The sequence below is a fragment of the Watersipora subatra genome, chromosome 4 (assembly GCF_963576615.1).
Source record: "Watersipora subatra chromosome 4, tzWatSuba1.1, whole genome shotgun sequence".
Lineage (NCBI taxonomy): Eukaryota > Metazoa > Bryozoa > Gymnolaemata > Cheilostomatida > Watersiporidae > Watersipora > Watersipora subatra.
The window spans coordinates 60,222,212-60,241,299 of NC_088711.1; the positions used below are offsets into that span (position 1 = coordinate 60,222,212).

Here is a 19,088-nt window from a genome sequence, read left to right on the forward strand (position 1 = left end):
CGCAACTCCAACTTTGCTACTGGTTCTGGAGGAAATCTTGGTTTTACGCATGGGAATTGCTGAGCTGAGAGAAATTGGTCACCGTGTCTCTTTCAGACGTTGTAAAAATATTTTCGGCAAACAGCATTTCGGTATCTTTGTTTTTTGACATATGTAATAAGCAAACCGACTGTCAATTTGCCTCGCGCGAAAATTTTGTTGAATTCATATGGTGAAATAAAAATGGTATGGGGAGGTGAAAAAAACTCATCATGTTCCACTTTCTATGGTAAAAAATTGTATTCCGGTGTAATCGTATCCTGAGGGCACACGTAACAATAGTATTTCTTGACAATTCTAGTCACGTACCATAGTTGAAAGGACGGGCATAGTTTACAGCAGACTGGCACCTATTAAACTCACATAAACCCTCTTCAATCCATCTCAGTTGGTTTAAGCATTGCAGCAGCCCAACTACCAATAAAGGGTGTGAAGTCATAGCGATTTTTTTTTCAAAGAAAACTGTTTTCAAAGCATCCCTATTGGGTTAGATTCTGTGTTTTTTGCAGTCTTTGTTTAAAGTGACCCTAGTAAGTCAGGGACAACCAAATTGTGCATCATAACATGAGTTAGTTTTTAGCTCCACTTTAAAATGTGTAATGAGTGGTCATGTTACGGATTCCTAAATCCAGTCTAGGTATAATTTTGCAGCATTTTTGTCAATGCGAAACCCTTTCACAGATATATGAAATCCTATTATTCACAGCCCTCTTACCAAAGTGAGCAGCAGGTTATTCGTGATTTATGAATATTCTGCATACAGGTATGGGAATGCTGTCTACATGGCATAGTACCTGCTGACGGGGCTAGCAAGTGGAGTGATAAGGCTGTGAAAGTTTGTTCAGCAGCTGGCCTGGCTCTTGGTGGGCCGTGTAAAGTCCTCTGCTATAGCAAAAAGAACTCAGTCTATCAAACTAAGGTTATACTCGGAAGTGAGTATACAAGGTCTTCAAGCGTGTGTACCAATATTTCATTAAATAAGAATTTACACAAAATTTTAATTGATTTGATCACAAAGAATCAGTAATTTTCTATCATCTGCCATTGTTTTTCATGGTTGAGGTGATCTGAATGTTTCTAGATTAAAATCGACAAAACTTCATCGTGGTTTAAACGCTCAGTAGAAAATTCGTACAAAATGATGTCACTAGTTGTTATCGTTGTGATAGTTGGCCTACTGCGTTGAAGTATTCCATGTGTTCATTCTGCTGGTGTCTTTTTGCAACTATGATAGACGTCATAATGTTCACTTTTGCTTGATCTGAGAATTTTTGCTGCGATCAAGTTTTGTTGATTTTAATCTTGGAATACCGTAACATTCAGATCACCTCAAACATCAAAAACAATCACAAATGATAGAAAAATATGAATATTTTCTGATAAAATCTAAAATTTTGTGTAAGTTAATCTTTAAAGTCTCCAAGCTGGAATACACTGAAAATGCACATGTTAATATATATATATATATATATAATATATATTAATATGTATATATAATATATATATATTATACATAATATATATTATATATATTAATATGTATATATATTATATAATATATATTATATATAATATATATACAATATATATTATATATAATATATATTAATATGTATATATATAATATATATATTATATAATATATATTATATATAATATATATTATATATAATATATATATATATATATACATGTAAGTCTCACATAGATAGTTTGTTTATATTCTAGAAGATGTTGATTTGGCTGACTGCTTAGTGAATGAAGGGATAGCTCAAGTACCTGCCAACACCAAGTATGTATGCATTATTAACCTTGGCATGTGTTACCTGGGGGCACCTTGTGTCGCTGTCAGTTTCAGCTGGTTATCTTGTTTAGATTTTAGTAGAGAACTAGTCAAAGCAAGTCTTGTATTAGTTATCTCACGACTGAGGATACATCTCCGAGTATATATATATGAATGAATGCAACTGGAGTGTGCAATAGGTTATTACCAGAGAGAAATCTTATTGGACAATCAGCAATGATGAATATCATTCTTGCTGTTGATGTCCCCTATTAAAGGTGCACTTACACAAAAACAGGGTTGGTTTGATATACATCACTTGATATGTATCATCTATATATATATATTGCCGATAGATATGATATTTTTGGGTCAAAAAAGTTGATATTTTTATATTTTAAAAAAATATTCATTTTATCACCTTACTTTATCGCCTTTATTTCACCTTACAACTATTGCTAACAGTCTAGAAATGCTAAATAACACCTAAAATCATCAAATGCGTACTGTGTATTTATGATTTGCACTATTTTGTTTGCACTTTGCATTCATGTCATAATTTCCAATTCAATGTTTGATGAATATTTTTATATCTATAAATATTATTATTATACTTGACCTACAATAAACCAAGTGTTTGGTATTAAACATTGCTGACTGGTCCCATACAACCTATACAGTACGTCAATCACAATGTAAACACCATACAAGTTCAACCTAGCTTCAATTTTTTTTCAAAGATGTCATTTGTTTTATTAATGTCCAAAATATCAATAAATATTATGATATATATCAGCAATATGATATTTTAAAAGAGATTGATATTTTTGCCAACCGTGCTGACAAAAATTTAGTAGGTTTTGTCAGAAAGTTGCAGTATTTTTCAAACATTCGCGGTTGTTTATGATGTTCGAGGTGATCAGGCGGTTTCAAGATTAAAATCGATAAAACTTGATTGCGGTTAAAACACTCAGAAGAAAAACGCGTCTCTATTCTGTCAGTGTCTGCCCAAGTGCAACTATAGACGTCATAATTGTACATTCGCATGGATCTGAGCGTTTTAATCTTGAGTGATTTTCACAACTGATAGAAAAATACTGATACTTTCTAATAAAAGACTAAAATTTTGTGTAAGTTCATCGTTAACTTTAAGAAAATAGTATTTTTAATTTTATTTTTATGCGATTTCATTCCTAGCAGATAACCAATTAAATTATTATTAGCCATCGCTAGCAATATGTTAGCCATCGCTAGTAATATGTTAGCCATCGCTGGTAATATGTTAGCCATCGCTAGTAATATGTTAGCCATTGCTAGTAGTATATTAGCCATCGCTAGTAATATATTAGCTAATAAAGTTTAGGGTTTGGTCAGTTTTGAAGCTTCTGCAATGGTGGTTTCTCTCCAAACTGAATTTAAAAAACCACTCTGCTTTTTTACAGTAAAAGATGTTTGATCTGCAACAGCTGTAATTTGCTTGCTAAAGCTTTTTGTGGCTTTGTTTCTTATAGGCAGAAAGACGGAGGCCTCAGTATAGGTCTACTGAACAGTTATTTAGTTAATGTGTAGTCTATTGTTGCTAGTTTACGTCTCACTGTTTAGATAATAATCCTCTGCAAACATGTCACAGCCCCTCAAAGGGCCGACTTCCTTCAGTATATTTGTAAGTTTATAAGCGCTTTTAGCGGAATTGCTACGGATACGTTTTTGGCAGCCTCAGTAACACAGTTCGATGAGGCGTTTCTATTCTACAGCATACATATACAAAAAACACATAAAAATGGCATTGACCTTGATTTTTCAAGGCTATTACTGAGTTTTTATGAGCTTAAGTTTCATCGAAGAAATGACTATTCAGTGGCACATCACCAATCTTGAGTTTCCATGCTAAATGTTAGTTAGTGTTTAGTCCAAACATAGCCAGAGAATGAATTTCAAGAACACCCTCTCAAACTCAGTTTATTCTACTAGAAAAAAAAGATGTTATCATGAATTGTTTTAAATAAGTCCTGCACGATGTCATTTTTTGGCATTGTGTAGGTGTTTGTTGAAATACTGCTCGGGTAACGTTACGCTGGAAATAAAATGCTTTGCTGATGCGTTGGTCAACCAGCCTTTTGACAGGGTTGAGTGGGAAAACGCATAGACTTTTTTCTCTGGGTCAATGAACTGACATATCCTAAGCGCTCAAAACACTTCTATACTTGTTCTGCTGGTTTAACAAAAAGTTGACCATCATTCTCGTTGATGATCATAGATGCAACACGAAAATTAGTAGCTCAAGAACTGATGTTGTTGTCTGCTATCCACAACTTTACAGGCATGAGGTCAATGGAAGTCTGCATCGTAAGCTAGAGCCAGGCCAAGCTATTAATCTACGGATAGACATCTCTTCAATTAAGGGTGTCACTGACTTTTACGCACAGGTGGGTGACAGTACGCCCTTTTTCTTTTCTATATAGTGCTGCTTATCGCTTGCTTGAACGTGGTGAACCAATTTATTTGCTCATATATGACACTTTAAAGAATAGAGAAAGCATAATATTATTATGCTTTATTATTTATCTTGAGGTGTTGACTGATGTTCTAAAAAAAGAATCAAGGAAATTGACCAACCAGAAGCTGAGATATCGCCAGCCAAACACAGGTCTACCAAAAAACATAAGTGTTTTGGTAATCATCAATATATGACGTATGAAATCGACAGTGCCAATGGTCAATTAAGCCAACTAATGCGCTCTCCTATAACAATCACGCTCTCCTATAACAATCACGGCGTTTTAATTGGTTTAATCCCTGGAAGTATAGAACAATCAAATTGGGCCTAACAATCATTGCTCTGAGAATTCCGAACCAGTCCCTCTGACGTGTAGATTAGTTTTAGCATAAAATAATTACACGCATCTATTATTTCGCAACATTTCGCTATCTTGCGAGTTCAGCTCAGTTTTGTTGTTCTCCCACTTAGCTTCCCTATTCAGACTCATCTTTAGCGTTGTTCTGATTTTTTTAACTATAGCTAATAAATGGAATCAATTAAATTAATCTCCGTTATCATTTGGAATTTTCTACAAATTATATTAGTTACATCATTTATTCTATACACAGTTATATTATTATTTTGTATAATATGCATTATGATTATTATATTAATCATAAAAAATAATCATAGATAAGATAATAGATCAATAGAAAAATCAAAAGTTATCGTTTTCTTTTCTTACGGCAAGAGCAGCACGGTCAAGTTATTCTTTTTAAGATTATGGCTGTAGTGAACTTACAGTCTGTTAATAGTGATGATAATAATGAAAATCAACTGAATGCTGCAGTAGATACACAGTAGAAAAATGATGAATGAACAAAAAGTCACATTCTCATTTCTTATTCTAAACAAACTGCAAGTCACGGATGTCGCATATAGACTATACACGCGCCGTTCGTTGAACAGAGGATCTTCGGAGCATATCCGTGGAGATCGAGTTAAATTTTGAAGCACAATAGTCAAAATCTGCTCTTCTGTTTTGAAAAATCACGGCGAGGGGTTGTGGGCAAATGCCTTTACCACACATTGTTTGCTTGATTTTCCTGAGAAACCAGAGCTAGTATGTAAATTATTTACTATCGCGAGAAGCGTTTCACATCTCGTAGCCAAAACAATCATTATACGTAATGGCGGTAAGGGTGCGCAACTCCGGCACATGATCATTAAGTCGATTTCGTACATCACAGTTCTCGGGATTTTCGAAGGGTTTTCCTCTGATTCTTTATTAGGTAGACCTGTGTTTGGCTGTCTATATCTCAGCTTCCAGTGGGTCAATCTCCTTGATTCTTTTTTTAGAACATCAGTCAACACCTCAAGATAACTAATAAAGCATAATAATATTATGCTTTCTCTATTCTTTAAGCCTCATTCACACTATACCGCCGTATGTCGGTATCATCCTTTCGGCATTCATCGTCGATGATGCCCACCGATGACCAATAGCATTGATGAAGCGATGTGGATATGTCGGGAAAGTTTGCAGCTGTCACACTTTCCCGATATTTTGCCGAGCATCGACAACAGCCTGTACAATGTGAACCATTTCAGCGCAGATAGCGTGATTTATTCATTTCCATTTATGATAGTTGCTGCAGGACTAGTATCTGATTCGAGCACGCGAAAACAAAGAGGTTTCTTAGTGACAAACAAAAAAGGAAACGATATCTCTACAACACGGAGTCTTTGCTGATGCAAATGCGAATGAGTTTGGAATAGCGTGAACTTTGTTATCGATGATCACTGAAGTATTATGATATCACCGCGGAGGTACTGCGATATGGTGTGTAGCAGCCTTTAGTAGAGCTATCTAGTTTAATACTTAATACTCCTAGCCAATCACATGTTTATTATGCAACTATCCTAACCAATCACATGTTTATTACGCAACTATCGTAGCCAATCACATGTTTATTATGCAACTATTTTAGCCAATATGATAACTCTTACAAACTGTTTATCTCTTCCCATTTGCTCCGTTACTTTGTCCCAATCCTTATTCGCTAATCGTTAATTCTGTTTTCAGCCCTCAGTCATCGATGAAAATATAAAGGTTTTGACTATATATCACAAAGTTAATTCTGTTTTCAGCCCTCAGTCATCGATGAAAATATAAAGGTTTTGACTATATATCACAAAGTTATAATCACATGTTTATTATACAACTATCCTAGCCAATCACATGTTTATTATACAACTATCCTAGCCAATCACATGTTTATTATGCAACTATCCTAACCAATCACATGTTTATTATACAACTATCTTAGCCAATCACATGTTTATTACGCAACTATCGTAGCCAATCACATGTTTATTATGCAACTATTTTAGCCAATCACATGTTTATTACGCAACTATCATAGCCAATCACATGTTTATTATGCAACTATTTTAGCCAATATGATAACTCTTACAAACTGTTTATCTCTTCCCATTTGCTCCGTTACTTTGTCCCAATCCTTATTCGCTAATCGTTAATTCTGTTTTCAGCCCTCAGTCATCGATGAAAATATAAAGGTTTTGACTATATATCACAAAGTTATAACCATAGTACTGAACACTGAGCTATTCTGAATTAAATAAATGAAATTGCTATATTCTGGAGATTATATCTTATATTTTTGCCTCGCTGTCTCCATTGTTTTCATTGGCTGCTTGCTTTTTGTTTCTCAGTTGTCGTAATGTTATTGGATGGCCTTCAGTCATATGATTTGCCAGGTTGTCCACCAGACCTGTAGTGAGGAATTTCAGGAGTTTCCACAGATGCAAACAAGGCTAAACAGCTACGCAACACATATAGCTAATAAACCACCTGCTGACTATAGGTGAGTCAATAACCCACCTGCTGACTGTAGGTGAATCAATAAACCACCTGCTGACTGTAGGTGAGTCAATAAACCACCTGCTGACTGTAGGTGAGTCAATAAACCACCTGCTGACTGTAGGTGAGTCAATAAACCACCTGCCGACTGTAGGTGAGTCAATAAACCACCTGCTGACTGTAGGTGAGTCAATAAACCACCTGCTGACTGTAGGCAAGTCAATAAACCTGCTGGTTGTAGGTTGTCGTTTTTATGAGCCATTAGTTGTAATTTTCATCGTATGTTTATAGCATAAAGTAGTTCCAACATAACTCTAGGGGATCATAGGGCTTGCTTTCAGGTTCAAACGCATGAGATGTTGTTTTTTTAGATAAATGTCTATATCATGAAAAGAAGGACTTAGTCTATTTCCAATGTTATAGAATCCTCATCAGTTACCATTTTCTCGGAAATTGTTAAATTCTGATACACCTAGATTATGGTTTCTTTGATTTATATAAAACTAGCTGGATGCCCAACGTTGTCTGGGTACTAAAAATCTGCTTAGAAACAATGAGAAGTAATATAGTTGCCTGCCACTTGCTAATAGCCTGGCACATTGCCAATGGCTAATTTGAGGAAGCTTATTAGTAAGAGCTAACTACTTTCTCTCATGATTCAGCACGCATAAAATTACGCTACCGCTCTCCATGACGTTGCGCCATCACGTTGCATCATAATCAGGGCAGTATCCACCTGTTTGAAAATGGTACTGCGGGGAGAGTCCAAGAGGGGTACCGAGCGCCCTCTCGGTGGAGGGGGGGAGGGGGGTCCGGGGTTCACCCCCGGGAAAATTTTTAGTATAACTAGTCAAAATGGTGCAAATCTAGCACACTTGGCTCCTGATGGGGCGCATGTTCTAACAGCAAATTTGACATTATAATCCAGTTTTCTAAATATAAAACTGTTTATTGAGATTGTCTTTAACAACACTTATTAAAAATATAATGTGAATGAGAGCTGCTAAAGGGGTTGGCCACAGCTAGCATGAGGTAGAATTATCACTATAGGTACAATGCTGAATGATGTAGGAGACGAGTAGTCTCCTATGACATAATTTAATTAAATAATATTGTAGAGTTAAAAAACAAAATTAATAGAGCACCATGTTAAAAATAATGCACTTATACTATAGTCTATAATACTGAGCAAGTAGTGGTAGATTTAAGTTTGTGCGATGCATGTTACATGCATAGCTCAAACTTAAATTTATTTCTATGAACAAAATCTTTTGTACATAAGCATTCATTTACATATCTACTACTACAAAAAATACAACCATGTATAATTGTCTCTGTATGAAATGCTTGGAAGCATTCCTTTCGGTAGAGTCCAAAGCTATAACGTTGCCGTGCGAGCTACCATAACGATCGTTTTTCTCTGTATATTCCAAGTATAATAAAAGTCTAAAAGGTTTACATAACTTCTATCACCTGAATTATTTTTATTCTAATCACACCAAACATCACTTACGATCGGATGATCAAATAATATTTTATTTTACCGGTTTGAAAGTCGAGCCGATGTTGACTGGTATTTCCAGCTTTTACTCTTTTCCAAGGAGGCGCGATTTCTTTAGCACAAAGCAACGCCTTTCGGATAATCGTTTCATACTTTAACTTATCGACTAATATCTTGTTGATGATATTTAAAACTTACTAGCATTCATATCCTTTGTTTAATGTTACGAGACGGCAGCTTTATAAACGTCTACCGAAAGTGTAAATGCCGTTTCCCCACGCAACCGATAAACGACATTTTGGTCATTTCACCAGCCAAAGTGTTAAAATCAAGCAAAAATGATGTGAATTCCAGGATTTTGAGCCTCAAAAAAATGGTACTGCCGTGGCAGTAGCTGCAGTATAGGAGGATACAGCCCTGGTCGTAATCGAGAGCGGTAGTGTATTTGCACCCATATACCCTAGGACACTTATATTTCGCTAGTATTTAATTTCGTGAGTAGCATACAGAGCAAAATTTCGCTGCATTTTCGCAGCTCTGATGAGTGCGAAAAGATAGTGGTGTGAAAATAAATGCAGTGGAACAAACATCATTAGATTCCTCAGGTCTAGTTCACTGGTACGAAGTATTTTTCAATTTGGGACTACCGTACTTTTCGGACTATGAACCTCACCTCTATATAAGTTGCATCTGCTTTATTTTCCAAAAAACGATAATAAAACAATACATAAGCCGCACCTTTGTATAGGCCGCAGAACTAAGGACTGTGCTTTTTAACGTGGCAGCAACTTTGCCATTTAAAACGGAACAGTGCAGAACGGCACAGTTTCGTATTATCCGACGCTTTTTAACTTAGTGCCTAACCGGACAGTACCGTGAGGCATTGTTTCATATTTTCTTTCACCTGCACTAATTGGAGATTCCTGTTAGTGCGCCCTAGCGGTGAAAGAAAAAGCCACAGATTAGCCGCACCCTTATATAAGCCGCATGGCTCAAATCATCAGAAAAAAGTAGCAGCTAATAGTCCGAAAAGTACGGTAGTTTGTATTTGTGAACCGCAGGTAGAAATGTGTAGGCAAGATCAATAATGCAATTTGATTGCTTGCTGCCATTTGTTTCCTGGACTATCAATGACGTCAAGGTCCCTGCCGCAGTGACTGATGTGGCACCAATATTAGAATTCAAGTATTTATAGCACGCGGTGCCGCCGGTGGCCATGGCTCCGGGTTGTTATTGCTTTTGGCTGGTAATAAAATTCATCACCACGATAATTATTATTCAATTTTATGACTTTCCCTACCAGACTGTCATCCTCATCAGTTACAAATTCAATGACTAAACTAATATCATCATCTTTCTCATTTGTCTAGGCTTTTCCAAAAAACTTATTATCTTAATTTGTTTTGCCATGTTGCTCAGTCGTTGTATTAGCTATAATGAGTTTAGCAAAAATTGCCCAATGAGCCAACCACACGAAAATTGCCTGCATTTCTAATATGACGATTTTATTGTGAATATCAATGAACAAAGCCATTTAATTTCGCGTTTTCGCTTGTTCGTTATGATAGTTTAGTTTCGCTCATGAAATTTTCGCGAGAGGATGTTGCCGCGAAAATGCGAAAGTTAGATGTCGCGAATACATAAGTGTCCTAGGGTAACAACAAATATCTCCAAGCAAACCTATCAAGCTCGTGTAGCTTAATTGGGGATGTATCAGACTGGCGAATGGGAGGGCGAACAGAAAATTGATTTGTATTTAATATACAACAACATTTGCCATTCTAATTTTTAAACTGCATATCATGAGAAAAGTGTTTTCTGTAGTTGAAATAAATTGAGAGAGAAAATAAAATAACTGTAAAGATTTTCCAACTTTGTCAAACAACTGTAACTTTCAAACTTCATATCATGTTAAAAATGTTTTCTGATGGTCACATAAATTTAAAAGAAATAAAACAGTTATAAAAGGGTTTAAATGTAAATGTGAAATAATTAGCAAGTGATAGCTAAATTAAGTCTGTTTTGCTACGATTACAATAAAATATGACTCGGTAATAATACAATTATTGCGAACTGAGAAAACAAAATAAAAGTCCTTAATATTTTGTATTAATAATAACAATTCTTGCATATAAGTGTGTGTGTATAAAAAGGTTACTGTTCTACCAGAAGCTATCCATCAAAACTTTGAATACGGCAATACTGATACTTCTCGACACTGGTAGGCCTACTAATGTAGAAATGGGATATCAGACTGTCTTTGTCTGACCGAATGAAGAGAGAATGTAAAGGCTATTCCTACTCGAGATAATACAATTGTCCGTATGAAAAGTATTGACCTTCACTGCGATTTAGCATTTGAACCTTATGAAAAGCCGGAAATAAAAGTTCGCGAAAAAGCATCGTGTTTTATAGTTTATAGAATTCATGGAGTTTCAAATAATGCGTCATTTAGCATGTGCATACGGTATATGATAATGTCTTGATCAATAGAGCTCAGTGGTAGAGCTCGTTGTTAAAAAACTTGCGGGTGCAATCTACGTTAGTTCAAATTCATCAGGATGTGGAATTTAGTTCCAAGATTTTAATAGCTCTAGCTGGACATACCTAAAGACAGACAGAAGAACGACGACAAACTTTGAGAAAAATAAATGTAAAGATTGTAAAGATTTTCACAGTTAAAACCCAAAACCTGTTTTATAGTAACTTGAAAATTTATATCTTACTTCATACGCTCCTCTCTGACGCACAACCAGCAGTACTTTGCTGGATTCCATTGCGTTTCTTTATGTGCCTGACGTTGTTTTCGTAGGTATAGCTTGAAATCCTACGCATCTATTTTAGGGCTATTGAAGGAGACTATGTACTCGCTCCCTATGAGAATGTCTGGTACAGGGGTTTGATTACTGCAGCTAAAGAGCACATGGTTGTCGTCGCGTATATCGACTACGGTTAGTGGAGTGAACTCTTGCTTATTGTGGCTCTTAATGATGGACTTGCATAAAACTTTAGTAAATTTCATCAGAAATTATCGACATTTTTACATATTTTGCAATCGGTTTTGATGTTTGAGGCGATCTGACTGCCAGAAGTTTTCGAGATTAGAGTTGACAAAACTTGATGGCGGTTAAAACTCTCATAAAAAACATGCGAAATGACATCATTAGTTGCCATCGTTTCTATAGTTGATATTGTCTATGGCGTTCGAGTTCTAACTTTACGCGTCTCCATTTTGTTGGTCTCCTTGCAACACAACTATAGACATCATAATTGCACTTTCGCTTGACCTGAGCATATTAACAGCAATAAAGTTTTGTCGATTCCAATCTCGAAATATCCTTGCAGACAGATCACCTCAAACATCGAAACAATCACAAATTATAGAAAAATGGCGATAATTTCTGACGATATTAACTGAAATTTTGTGCAAGTTCATTTTCAAGGGATGTGCCACATGGGGATGTTACACACTTTTTATATGTTGATTTATGCTAAAACTAATTTTAGACTCACCTTTATCGGTTTGGCCTTCACGATGGTACATTGAGATGCCGTCAACTACACTTACTGTCTGTCCTCTACTTCATATAAGTATATAGAATACAAATTTGAAGACGGTAATGTTTTTATGCTTCTAATGCCACTAAAAATAAGATATTCTGTGTATGATGTTTTGTATAGCGTGTAAACGAGTTCAAGAATAGAAAACTAATAACTCAAGTAACAATAAATTATACAAAGTAATGAACTACTGCTATTGTGGTATAATGGTGTTCATACTCATAGACTGTGGTACTCAATAGACTCGGGTTCCTTAGCAAATCATATTCAAAAGATGAGATGAGTTAACAAAACACCCATAATCATCTTCATGTAAACTTGGTTTTTGGGGTGAATATTGGACAATCTTACACGTAAACATCGGTCTGCAAATCCTCGGGTGAATGAAGGTGATGAGGTAAATTTTTTAATTTTCCAGAGTAGATATCTTGTTTTTTAATTATGGCGACAATAGTTTGTGTTTGTTGTTGACTTCATGCTATCGCTTGTGTGCGAGCATACAGTATGATTATATCACTCGTGTGCGAGCATACAGTATGATTATAGCACTCGTGTGCAAGCATACAGTATGATTATAAATCTTCCATGAGGAAGTAACTCCGGCTTAAACTAGCGTTTCCGTTTTGTAATAATTTTCAAAAAATGCATAGGCATTTGCACCTTTTCATCATCTTTGTGGTATTTATGTTTTTTTGTTGGCATTCTTTTTTCCAATCATCACTTCAGCTGTATGGTGCATGAAAGCTTTTTTGCCGACGATAACCATGTTTTGATCACATAACCCTACAGGATGAAAATATTCGTTGGTCATAAAAATTCGCGATTTCGCGAACAGTCAATTCCGCGAATTATTAAATTCAGTGAATAATTAGTTCTATTTTTAATCACAAGAGAGAATAACTACTGCATCAAATTGAAAACTAGTCGCTAGCCTTGTTTTTAATGTAAATACTAAATGTAATTGAGTTCCAAAACATTTTTAAAATCATTGCCTGAGCTTTGAGCTAACACCATTGGCAATGCATCACATTTATTTACAAAATTATTCGAGGTTGTCACAAGATATGCAGAATGGCGTCATCGCGAAAATAGCCGCGAGGCAGAAGTACTAAACGAAGCCGAGTTCCAAAACTTCTTTAAAATCATCGCCAGGCTTCGAGCTTTATTGCCATTGCGTCAAACTTTACAAAATTATTCAAGGTTTTTACAAGTTATTCGGCATGGCTTCAGCATAGCAAAAAAGCTCTCATAGTCTTTCTACATTAGAATCAACTCCATCAATCTCTAATACCGAAGTCAAGGACGATCATGGTTCTGATCTGGACATTATGGTCTGTATTTGATTTGCAGTGCAGATACGTTTTTCCATAATCAACTGCATTAGTTAATTCTTTTGTTTAAAAACTGATCGCTTTCATCAAATACTTCAGCTATTGTTTTTGTACTTCCTCAACACTCGTTAATATTTTTTCTTTTTTGTGTTTACTGCAGATTGAGAATGAAACAACCTACTCCAATTACGAAAACTGGAGACAAGTAGTAATATTCATCAAGGCAGGAATATTGGCAGAGAGGCAACCAGTCAACTGTAGCAAACAGCTGTAGCAAATCGCTGTAGCAAACATGATTAAATTATATATTTTATTTCATGTATAGATATATTATAATTTATTACAAACTTGAGTGTACAAATAAAATATTTCAAATACAAATAAAATTTTACAAACGTTGAAAGGAGTAAATATAAACAGTTTAGTCCATATGGCGGTTGTCTAGCAATAAAATTAAACTGGTACTCTTGATATGTGAACACTAGCGGGTAATTGTGCTTTCTGACTAGTTATTTTACTAATAGCAGATCTGTCGCTGTCACTGTCTTGGGAAGGTGTTGAAGGCGATTCTCTCGCTACTACATGGCTGGTAAGGAAGTTATCATCAGAACTCTCCTCGTGGCTTACTATTGCAAAGTTCTGCCAGTTGGCCAAAGATCTGTGCTCGTAAAGGCGTTTTTGTTCCTTTTTAAAAACAGATATATTCTTCTCGTAAGTAGCTGCAGTCACTTCAACCTCAATTTCCAGACCTCCCTGAATGATTGGTGATCTTCTAAGAATGACATCTACCACCCTTGCAATTACAATCATTGTTCTTCGGTGTATGATGAAAAATCTCTCTCTCACACTGAAACAAATAATGAAGCAGTAGGGATGGAAAAAAATAGTATTGTGTTTTACTGAAGAACCAAAGTAAAATTCAACTAATTTAGTAAATGTAAAAAACTCATTACTTACCACAAGTTGTTGGCTTATCAAAGGCCTCCAAAGCGATGAATATTCGTGAAAACCTCTGGACGCAGCAAAAATTGTTAACATAGCAACGAATAGCATGATCGCCTCGCAGTTGTAAGCTAAATATAAACCGAAACACGCGGTGTGCTCATGCGTAGTAATAACTATTACTAGCCGCAATAGTTAACTTTTCCTAGAGAGCCGTAGTTTTCAGCCGCGAATAAATTCATCCGCGAATATGCATGAAAAGACAATTTTCGCGAAATATAACTCCGCGAGTAAATTCATCCTGTAGGGTAGATAGCAGGTGATATGGCATGCAAGTGCAGTGAGTGTTGTTATTGCGATTGCTGTCAACAGCATGTGCGGAAAAACACTCAGTGAGACACTTTCAGAATCTTGTGTCCTCATTTAGCTCAACCTTAAAGGTTGACTTGTAATAAAACTCACATTACAGATATTTGGTATCAAAAGATTCACCATGTCTTACTCTGTTGTGTTGTAGGTGCCAAATATGTGGAAATGTGATTACAAGCTCTTAAAAGCTCAAAAACGAAAAGCTGCCGAAGATTGGAATCTCTTTATTTTGATGACGTAGTCATGTAATTTGGTTACTGTCTTGTCACGTGATGTTCTCACGTGAATTGAAAGGCCAATAAAAAGCTCAATATAAAACTTATCGTAGCACTAGTTTATGACAAACACTTCGGGTTTTACCGAAGACCCCGTATCAAATATAGATCCTCGCTACTTTACAGTTTTGTTTCGGTTTGTTCTAATCGGCAAGTCGTAGTCTGATCATGTGACCCAATACTTCGCAAATAATTTCTGCAGCACTTTTCGATTATCACAAGTGACCAACAGGCTCGTCATAATTATCAGACAATGATATGTACTCCTTTAAGCTAAGGCTAAACAATTATACGAATTTTTACGGTAAATTATAGGATATCACTGCTAAAAGTGACAGCGTTACGATGATGATAAAAAGACGTGTAAGAACAATAGACATGGTTTTATGGAATGCGTGAAGTATATTAGTGAAAATAATTCGACGAATAAGGTTGCATGTGGCTGCGATTTTCTGTTCGTTTTTGAGCTTTTATGAGCTTGTAATCACCTTTCCACATATTTTGCACCTACAACACTACAGAGTAAGACATGGTGAATCTTTTCATATCAAATAACTGTAATGTGAATTTTGTTGCAAGTCAACCTTTAAGGCTGTAGTTCAAAATTCTTACCCCTTAGTCTTAGTAACTGCATCTCATTTCGTTGTTCATATTTGATAGCCAGACATTCGTTTTGACAGGAAATATTAGTACTGTCATTCACTCTGAGCTTGTACCCTTGCCAAGGCAGTTCACTTATCTCCCCGCACTTGCCGTACTATGTAAGGTCCATGGGCTAGATGAGCCGACAGATCCTCAGAAGCAGGAGGAGTGTGTAAAACTAATCAAGGTATTTCACACTGTTTTATTTCTTACCTACCGTAAAACCTTTATTTGCATGCCAAGGCGTTCTATTTTTCAACCCTTTTGTTATGATGGCGTTCAATTAGAGGTGACATTCAATAAAAGGGTGGCGTTCAATTTCTGAACAAGCTGCTAAGGATTTTGGGAAGTTCAAGTTCATTTAACGAATAAGGAACAATAACATAACATCCAACATACAATTCAAACACAAAATAACTTAACAAATTGCAAACGATAAAATAACAACCTACATACAATTATAATACAACAAAGTATTATCAAAGATATATAAAACAAAAGAACATGATGATTAGTGGTAAGTAATAAAATTTTTGCTGTTGAAAATCAAATGATACATCACTATTGCAACAGTCCTCGTTATTCTCTAGAATCTGCTCGTCAGCCGCGAATAGTTGAATGTCATTTTTATCGATAATGCCAGCGGTGGACCGTGCTTGCTGGAGACCTCCCGGTGCAGTCTTAATCGATTGTCTGTCCGAAACGATGAATCTTGTTATCCTCAGAGCCATCTAGAGCGTTGGTCAGTCCACATCCCTTGAATGATTTGACGATTAGCATCTTTGGATTCGTGCCTGCTCGACATGTCTGCCAAAGTCTATAGTTACAGTCTCGTAGTGCTCTGAGGAAGTTTAGCACGCAACTACATGATATGAGTGGTTTAATTGAATGCCAAGGCTTCAAATTAGTAGGCTCAATCTTCAGGCACCATGATCCAGGTGTGTTCATATACCTGTCTGAGGCGTGATCAATACAGTGCACCCTCAGGTTACGATTTTCATCCGTTCCAGGGTGGGCATCATATGGTAAAAAATTGTATGTCGGGTGTATAGAAACCATGGTAATCATATAATGTTACAATCTCCTGGCAAAAATCGTCAAAATTTTTTATAAGTGTTGTACATATTAAAATAAGTAATAAAATAGTATGTTAACTTTACTAACTATAGTTACTTACAGTAACTTTATTGTATTTAGTGTATTTATTGGTTATGATCTGCGTTAAAATGTAACATTACAATGTGCTATGTGCAGTTACATACCAAAGAGAGTTCTTACCTTCAAGACCGACATACATATAGAACAAATTTTGAATTCACCTTGAATAAGTTTAGCTTACTAAACACATACTTATAGCTAAGTTCTAGTATGTATTTTTATCTATTTTACTGATTTTCAGCTTTTTTATCACTTAAATTCTATTGCCTATTAGTTTCTGGTTTCCATTTTAATATAATTTTAGCGGGTCTCATTAAAACCTGTTTTCAACCTAATTCGGCAAGAAAGCCCGAACGATGCTGTTTTCGTAATGAGGTATCGTACTTTTCGGACTATTAGCCGCTACTTTTTTTGATGATTTGAGCCATGCGGCTAATCTGTGGCTTTTTCTTTCACCGCTAGGGCGCATTAACCAGAATCTCCAGTTAGTGCGCCTCTAGCGGTGAAAGAAAAAACAAAACAATGCTGGTTAATGCGGTTAATACGAAACAGTGCCGTTAGGCACTGTTCCGTTTTAAACAGCAAAGTTGCTGCCACATTAAAAAACACCACACCGAATCCTGCAGCCATTACAAAGGTGCGGCCTATGTATTGTTTTATTATCGGTTTTTGGAAAATAAAGCAGATGCGGCTTATATAGGGGTGCGGTTTATAGTCCAAAAAGTACGGTAGATTTTGTTAGCAGGTTAAGAGAAGTTGTCTGACCACTGAATCCATTTTGAAGGAAATCGCAACTCCAATTTTTCTACCAGTTTTAAAGGGAACATGTTACCGTTTTACACACCAGAATTGCTGAACTGAGAGAATTCTTTCAGGCGTTGTGAAAATATTTTCAGCGAACAGCATGCGGTGTCTTTGTTATTTTGACATATGTAATAAGCACACCAACTGCCAAATTTGAACTCGGGCGAAAATTTTGTTGATTTGTATGGTGAGGTGAAAAAATCGTCATGTTCAACTTCGTAAGTTGAAAAAATTGTATATCAGGGTAATCGTATTCTGAGGGTGTACTGTACGTTTAATATTGGCCCACAAAACTCGGAGTCTATCGAAATTGCACTGGTCTTCAGTACAATATGCCTACTTAGACACCTTTGATTACTAATTAGTGTGATGAATGTCAAAGTGCCGCTCAAATATAGGTGGCCTTCAAATGAAGGGTGGCATTCTATTTTTAACCCTTCTCTTATAGTGGTGTTCAAATAGAGGTCTTATGGTAATCAGTATTTTGCACAAGGTATTCCAGCTGACCACACTTCCACCAATCACATCACAGAATCTTTGAATATTCTGCCTTATCCCAAGCTTGCTCGCTCCTGGATTTATGTTACAGGTTTCAAAATTCTGCGTAAACTATGTCCAAAATATTTGTTTCCTGACACAAAGATACTACATCCACTGTCGTACATGTATGTTTCAGTTTATAAACTTTTTGTTACTATAACCTGCAATTTACTATCCCGACTCTTCCGCAATGCTATTAGATTACCAACTTTTAAAATGCGTTTCTTCAACTTGCTCAATAATTCCTGAGTTCTGTCTTCTCATTTTTCCTTTTTTTTTGGCTTGTAACGGAAAATATCATTTTGTTGATGATTCCTGATGCCAATATAAAGTTATATATGCGTACATATATACATACATATATACGTACATATATACATGCATATATACATACATATATACATGCATATGTACATACATGCATACATCAGAGTTGTCATCTGCTAGTGTCTCAATGTGGGTTTGATTGTGGTTTGTATAAATCACATTTATATTCTTTCCATTTTAATGAGTTTGTTTCATTTCAATCGATAACGACCTTATCATGTTGATATTTGATATGCTGAAAGTGGATGTTTACTATCAAACAGGATCAGGAGCTTTAGCCAATTAGTTAGAGTGTGACAAGTCTATTCATTTTTAGAAGTTAGGTATATGGATTCGTTGACCAGTGTTAATAGCTTGCTGGTTTTAACTTATATAGATATCAGAAAGAATGTTTTCTTTAGAGATTGGTAAGACTGCTTGATGAAAGTGTCCGCAGATGGTTGTTCTTATCCC

General features: G+C 35.8%; 1 protein-coding gene across 2 annotated transcripts in view; it reads left to right on the forward strand.

Moving 5' to 3' along the window:
• LOC137393379 (uncharacterized) overlaps nucleotides 1-19,088 on the forward strand; it is a 56,794-nt gene that overhangs the window by 24,162 nt on the left and 13,544 nt on the right. For both annotated transcript variants that reach the window (XM_068079909.1, XM_068079910.1), the window contains exons 11-16: nucleotides 803-971; nucleotides 1,768-1,831; nucleotides 4,143-4,248; nucleotides 7,083-7,189; nucleotides 11,531-11,637; nucleotides 15,845-15,993. In XM_068079909.1, coding sequence (XP_067936010.1) covers nucleotides 803-971; nucleotides 1,768-1,831; nucleotides 4,143-4,248; nucleotides 7,083-7,189; nucleotides 11,531-11,637; nucleotides 15,845-15,993 — 702 coding nt within the window. The remainder of the gene's footprint in view (nucleotides 1-802; nucleotides 972-1,767; nucleotides 1,832-4,142; nucleotides 4,249-7,082; nucleotides 7,190-11,530; nucleotides 11,638-15,844; nucleotides 15,994-19,088) is intronic.